Source organism: Kryptolebias marmoratus, linkage group LG19 (assembly GCF_001649575.2).
Source record: "Kryptolebias marmoratus isolate JLee-2015 linkage group LG19, ASM164957v2, whole genome shotgun sequence".
In the NCBI taxonomy this organism is placed as follows: domain Eukaryota; kingdom Metazoa; phylum Chordata; class Actinopteri; order Cyprinodontiformes; family Rivulidae; genus Kryptolebias; species Kryptolebias marmoratus.
Window position 1 is genome coordinate 23,687,110 of NC_051448.1, and position 7,603 is coordinate 23,694,712.

A 7,603-nucleotide genomic window follows, 5' to 3' on the forward strand; every position below is an offset into this window, starting at 1 on the left:
TTTTTCTGTTTTTTTTTTTCCAAGATCACTGCTCTCTTTGTTTAAATGGACTGGACAGGTCTTAAAATTTGAAGTGAAACCAGCCTACAGGTATACCCTATAGATATATACAGTCTATGGCTTAGTTGAGCAGTGACATCATCATAAGTGCCTCTGTTAAACATCCTTGTGAACTTGGTATTCAGAAACAACCCAACTTTGGGTTTCTTTTGTGGTTGCCATGACAAACTGAGTTAAAACACTACCAGAGTTAGTTTGAAAAGCTCTGAACTCAAGGTTAAGAAACTCAAGAGTTATTTATCCTCAATGTAATCAGCTTTTCTGGAACTAAAAACCCAGAGTTTTACCTCTCGGAAGACTTTACGAGTAAAAATTAGAGTTGTTAAACGTGTTTTCTGGAACACCCCCTGGATTGCACATGCAGACTGTATTAAGGCAATAACACAAAAGGGATTTTTTTATATTCACCCAATGTTGTTTTGTCCTCTCAAACAGGTTTTATTTTTAATTCAAACATCATACCTAAAGCTTATCTTAAAAGCATTAGTGTCTGTGTTTTAAAATGAACAAATCTTTTTACAGAGAAAACACTGTCAAAAGAAAACATTGCTTTTCAATCAATATTTCAGTCTAGACATCGCACTTCTTTTCTTGTATTTTCACACAAGTAAAGGAAACTTGCATCAAGTTTTTTATATTTGGTCACACTGTCATTCTTATAATAAATTAAATCAAAGTGCCCACCACCTCTCAAACCAGAGTTTTAAATGAAAATCATCTTATGATGAGGAGGGATGAGATGGAGTAGCTTAAGAGATATGTTGGTAAAAGACACAAACACTTACAAAAACTTTATCTTCAATTCTTTGTCTTTCAGCAGTGGGCAATAAAAGCTAAACAACAAAGAAGAGAACAAAACAACAACAATAACGCCATTGCAAGGAATCTGAGTAAATTCATTCATAAGTCATCCTGGCCAATTAAATGTCCTTCCAGTTATCTGGTAAAACTTCTGATTGAAAGGATGGAAGAACTTTTGCAGTTTCATCACCACTGACTGGTCCACGTCAGGATGAGTGCGGCCTTTGCTGCCTGCCAGGCACTTGTTGGAACCAAAGTTGAATCGAAGACAGTAAAATCCTCGCGTGACATTGAAGTACAGGTTATACTGACTAATTTTGGACGGGAGGTTTAGGAAGCGCTCGACAAGCTGCAGCTCCGGCACAGGATCTGTGATGAGGCGATCTCCATCTACAACGTGAAACTGTTCCACGGGAAAATACTTCAGCCAGCGCTCTAGGTGTTTTGCGTAAATGCTGGTCCGGACAGCTTTATACTTTGTGTTCACCTCACATGTGCTGGCATCCACAGCCAGGTGTTCAAACTTGTGATAGGTCTTGTTTTTGCGCTCCTTTCCCTCCAGCACCTGAGTGTAGTCAGATACAGCTCTAGTTGTGGGCTCTCGGACGATGATCAACAGCTTGACAGACGAGTTCATCTTGAAGATGCGTTCAGGTACTTCCTCTGTAACAAAGTAGGCAGGGCTCTTTTCAATAGTGATCTGATGGGGGAAGGAGAAGGGCATTTTCTCCCTGTACCAGTTGATGCCCCAGGCGTAGTTTTTGTCATTGTCGAAAAAGTGGATCTCCTGTGAGGCCTTAATCACCGCCGGATGCAGGTTGAGCATTTCCAACAGAGCCCTGGTGCCTCCTTTGCGCACGCCGATGATAATGGCCTGAGGCAGCTGCTGGACCAGGTTGTACTGGTGGATTTGCTCTTTGGTCGCATTGCCCTTACGGAGTTCGTGAAGCAACCCACGCTGAAACTGCAGGGTGCGGAGGGGGATTTGTTCCAACTCAGTGGGGTTAAATCTGCTCTCAATATGGCAAATGGGCTGGAACCTGGATGAAAAAAAGAAAACACATCATCAACCTCTGAACATACAGGATATTTCATAGAATACTTTGATGTATTTGTAATGATGATACATTTTGGCTCTAAATGCAAGAACAAGTGCCAAACACATATATTGTATGCTTCACCCATTATTGCCTGCCACCTAAAGGCAAATGAGGACAATTTTTTTGCTTGATTTTGCCTGTTTATGTTTGCGTGTCAAAATATCTTTTGAACCACTGGACAAATTTTCATGAAACTGTTGGAAAGTAATCACAGGATGTACCTCTACAACTGATTAACTTTTGGAGTCAACCCAATTCAAGATGGCTGCCACAGCCAACTGATCTTTAGAAACACAAAAATGTCTAGAACTTTGTCAATTTTCCAGACAATGAGCTAAAATTTGAAATAAAGAGGTTGATGCCCTGCTAAGATTCACTGTCAATCACTGGGAAAGAAGAATGTCATATAACAGGCCTATTCAACAAATGGTAATTAAAAAAAAGTTCTAGCCCCCTGATATGTATGCTAAAAATATACATATCAGACTTATTTCTACACTTCTACACTCATGTAGAAGCTAGTTGAAGTCTTCCTCTGTCAAACAGACAGTCTTTGGTGAACTATGACAATGGAAAAGACGTGGTGGGTAAATCTGCACCTGCAAGCAAATGTTTAAAGAAACTTTCCATTTACCTGTTTAAAAGGCTGCAGAGCAGACAGAAGACAAATGCTAAGGTCAGATTAGCAAAGCTCACTGCAAGCATCAAGATGTCGCTTTCATACGGAAGAAGATTAGATTCCTTCACTTTGCCAACAGCAACTGATGCTTATTGATGGTATGTTGAGAAATAATAGCGCTTTAGCTTTGGTTTGGTCAGTGGCGGGCAGTGCATTTCACACTTAGGCCTTCAGTGATGTCCAACTTAGTAAATAAATACCTTTCATTATGCCAGCATTTATAACACCAGGACTGAGTAGTTAGAAATTGCATCACTTCAGTTGTGTACAAAATGGGCTATTATCAGGCGCATTTTAAAAATCAACAAACCTGCATCAGCAATTAAAACATCAAAACTAAAAAAAAAAAATTAGAATAAAATAAATAAAATGTTTGCACTCACAAAAAACGGCTGTGTCCCCAAAACACTTTTTTCAAAAATCCATTCTGGAACAGGTTAGCTAGCTCGGGGTCGGCCGTCCTCCTCTAATGAGATCTAGCTTCTCTTAGAACGTTTGTCTTGAAAACAGCCTTGCCAGTATATCAGCAACCAAATCAACGTGTTGCTCTCCTTCGACCATTGTGGGTTAAAAAGTTTTTAACCAGTAACAGTCCCTGATGTGACTCTGTTGATCTGCATAGCATTGCCGTGGCTCAAACTAGTAAGTATCCATATCCAATCACAGGACGCGTAAATGTCACGTTCAACGTGAGGCCAGCTAGAGGGCCTTGCTGACACAACTCGTGATCTGATTGGCTATCACAACTGTCTATCAACTGTATTTGCCCGTTCACTTACAGTGCACAGACGCCTGCACTGTTGATTCTGAAGGCCCGGACAGATTTCATACAGTCTCTGGCAACATAAAATAGCTGAATTCTTATTGGATAAAAACTCTAACCTAAAAACAACAGCACTGGAAGGAGCATAATATGACACATAGAAAATATGAAGACTTTTAGATATCTAGGGAAGGTAAATTAAAAATTAAATTCACCTTTATCATAATTATGATGATTCTTGGTTATGTTAGGCCAGCAGAGAAGGCCTTGCTGGCCCTGACGGCCCACCACTGGGTTTGGTTAAACCTTGAAAAAAATGTTATGTATGATCTCATGCAATATTCAGAGATGTCACACTCAGTATGTCTCACTCAACTACTACTATATCAAATTTAGCTCAAGATATGTACCAATTTCTTACAAAATACATTAGAAAATAATGCTTCTTTTATATAAATCACTGAACAGTTTAGATCCACAGTACTTACAACCATCTCACAAACTATAAACTCTCAAATCAGCTAGCACAGGGCTATTAGTTGTTCCACAAATCCAATCCAAATGTGGTGAAGCTGCTATTTGATTTCATGCCCCTCACCTGTGGAACAAACTGCCTGAGGAGCTTAGAGCTGAGCCTGATCTGACCACATTCAAGTCTAAATTAAAGACATACTTGTTTGCTTGATTCCTTTTAACTGTTTGGTATTGCTTTTTATTAATTGTCTTTGAAATTAACTAAAATTCGGTTTCTGTGTGTTTATGTGTTTGTTTTTTTTAACAAAATAAAACTCTGTGTGTGTGTGTCCTCTTGCCCTGCTCCTGTTAACTTTTGTCTATATTCTGTGAAGCACTTTGAGTTGCCCTCTTCTGTTAAATGAGTTTTATAAAAATTTTTTCTTTTGTCTTTGTCGGTATCTGTATAAATCAGTCCCTCCAGGATTTCGCGGGCATTTTTTGTGATTGTTGCCGGCTAAAATGCCTGATTTCGCGGGGCATTTTCCTAAAAGTTGTGATTTTTTTTTTTTTACCAAAATCAATAAAAAAACATTTCTTTTAATATATAAATCAAAAATACTTACTAGTTTTGTAAGATAATTACCAACAAACATTGACATTATCAAAAGTTGCTTTTTTTGAGAACTTTGATAGCTTATAAACTGACATTCATGACCATTTCTGGATTGTCCCTCGTCTGCAGCTCTCCTCACGTTTTGCAGACACAAAATGTTTGTCGATGGATGACTTCCATTTATGTTTGATGATTACACTGCAGGACGTGCAAAACAGCTTCCCCCCACTCTCGTACAGCTGGGTAGGAAACTGGTTTGCGACCGCAGTGAAGTTAGTTTTAAGTTGGATATTCGCGCTCCGCGGAGTTAGCGGCGTCTAGCTCACGGCTGACCCGAAACAGGAATGCTAATGTCAGCCAGCCGTTCTCTGCCGGCCTCTTCTCTCACACACGGTAGTTCACTTAGGGACAGCTGGCTGACATTAGTGTTCCTGTTTCGGTTCAGCCGTGAGCTTGACGCCGCTAACTCCGCGGAGCGCGAATATCCAATATCCAACTTCAAACTAACTTCACTGCGGTGTTTTGCGTGGTCCTTTGCTGAAATCTTTGTGGGCAAAGCATTAGCGCACATTTTCGCTTTGGTCGCTGCTCCTGCGTGCTCCCGGCATTCTGATGTTAACAGGAACGGACGTCATGTCTTCTTTGTGAGTTTTTTGGGGTTATTCCACAGTACACAAACCCACAATAAAGACACTAGACCGCAGCAAAGGTGGCAAATCACTTTAGAAACAATAAATATTGGGTTAAAGTTGCGGGAAAGTTGCGGTGTTTTGGGCAAAGTTGCAAAAAGTTGCGATTTTGCAGGGTTTGACTGAATTATTGCCATTATGTTTCTGAAGTGAGTGAGCTATGACAGCCATTTTAAATTGGTCTGAATCAAAATGTTAATCAGTGTAGGAATTTGGGTTTTCTGTGTTTAAGTGTATGGTTTTTGTTTTATTTTCATCTTGTTTTCTGTTTGAGGTTTTGTTTCAGTTCTTGTTCTCGTTTGTTGTCACTATCCACTCCTCCCCAGTCTCTTTTGCCTTTCTGCCATGCCCATCCAAACCTGCCTCAAGTCCTACTAATTGCATCACCTGTGCTCACTTACCTCATCACCCTCTGTGCTTAAAACCTGGTCCCTTCCCTCACCTCCCTGCTGGATCATTGCTCTTGTTTCCCTGGTGTTACGTTCTGCTCCACGCCTTGTTATTTCAAGTTGAAACTTAGTTCTTTATTTTGCTGCCACGCCAGCCTTTTTGTTTTTGTTTATTTTATTTTAATAAATTAGTTTACCTCACCAAGATGAGTCTGCATTCTGGGTTCGCCTCCTTCTCCTCGCAGCCTGACAATCAGTTGTAAATGAATATTCAATGATTACCTTCTGCAAGTTTCATTAAAATTAATCCAATTGTTCATGAGATACTTTGGTAAACAGATAGACATAGACACATACATAGGCAAGGACATATTTGTCCACCTTTGCCTTTTGGTGGAGTTTGATTATTGTTGCCACAAACTCCTAATTTTTATATAGCATATAGCTCACTTGTAAGAGAAGTTGACTAGCCCTGTCATATAACATTAGTTACGTCAACTAAAAGTGATGTATGTCTTTTAAATGTCAACTATTTGACATAGACAGGACTCACCTATCCAAAGTCCCAACCCTGGCTACAAGATAGAGGACACTTCCAATAGCGAGGCTGCTCAAAACCAGGAGCTTCTGTCTGAGCAGTGCCTGCTGTTTGAACAGCATGACCCTCCATCAATCTTCAGGACTGCGTCTTCAGCCTATAGAAAACAGAGCACATAAAGCACGATGACCTAATTTGGATGACCTAAATATCAGATTTAAGCTAATGTACAAGTGCGCTAAGACTGTGAGCTTATTGTGTAAATGCTGACTCAGCATTCACACTAGTTTCACTAGAACTACGGAAAATGCAATTTCTTTAATTCTAGTTCAGAGGGGGAAAAAAGTTCTTTAGTGGATATATATAACAACACAGGACAGGAAAACAGACTTTGACACACACACACATACATGCATATATATATATATATATATATATATATATATATATATATATATATATATATGTATATGTACACACTACAGCAAGGCAAAAACTATGTAATTCACAATTTAAAAAATTATCTGAAGTGAATTTATTTTTTAGTTGGGAAAATGTGCTATTTATTTACATGGAGGGGCGGGACCTTGTACTGCAGCCAGCCATTAAGAGGCATGTGTTTATCATGGCTTCAAAGTCTGATCAAACACAGTCTGTCCTGTGTTGAGTTATATGTTGATGGCTGACAAGAAGTTGAATAACTGAAGCACATCAATATTTAAGTCTAATATTATTTAAGTCTATGCCATTATATCAATTGTGTGCCTTTTGTCAGTTGTTTATCTGTTGTAATGTATTTGTACCTTGTACCATCAACCTGCCAGGGTCTACAGACAAAAATTAGTCTGTATTGCTAGATCAGGTACAATTATATTATGTGTTTGCATAATAATAATGTTTAATTAAAGTAAATTTTCCTCTTTTTAAAAAAACTAAGAAAATAAAACTTATTTTTGTCTTTACAATAAAGAAAAACAAACATAAAAGTTCATACTAACTTGAAGTTGATAAAAATGGGGCTTATAGGGTACGTACCAGGTTATTACCAAAAGAGTACCAGATACAAACCAAGATGCACCCTGTAAGTACCTGCTAAGAACCTGGTACATGCCAAGCTGAATGATGTATTGCTAATACTTCCCTTTCTAAACCCCACACACAAGATACCACTTGATGAAAGCTTTAAAGGGAGTAAGAGACCTCTACAGTTAATGATTTACATAATCCAGGTTCTGCAAAGTAACTTACAAAGTTTTTGATTCACCTATTCATGCACACACACATCCAGTGCTTTCTGCTATACACTCCTGATCAAAATCTTAAGACCAGTCAAAAAATTGCAAGAATTTGCACTTTGCACTATTGGATCTTAAGAAGGTTTTAAGTAGAGCTTCACAATGTTAAAAGAAGAAATCAGCGTAAGAGACAAAAACGTTTGAGTGGGGAATTAATTGAAAACTGCATTTACACTCAAACATGATTTTTTCAGCTGATCAAAAGTTTAAGACCATAGCT

At 38.7% G+C, this 7,603-nt stretch overlaps 1 protein-coding gene across 1 annotated transcript in view; it reads right to left on the reverse strand.

Annotated features, from left to right (window-relative positions):
• Window positions 1–413: 413 nt before the first annotated feature.
• The window catches only part of LOC108228841 (heparan sulfate glucosamine 3-O-sulfotransferase 5), a 34,567-nt gene continuing 27,377 nt past the window's right edge, over window positions 414–7,603 (reverse strand). The window contains exons 2-3 of the mRNA XM_037981430.1: window positions 6,104–6,245; window positions 414–1,901 (exon numbers count right to left, since the gene is read on the reverse strand). Of these exons, the coding sequence (XP_037837358.1) occupies window positions 968–1,901; window positions 6,104–6,210 (1,041 nt within the window). The 5' untranslated portion in view covers window positions 6,211–6,245 and the 3' untranslated portion in view covers window positions 414–967. The remainder of the gene's footprint in view (window positions 1,902–6,103; window positions 6,246–7,603) is intronic.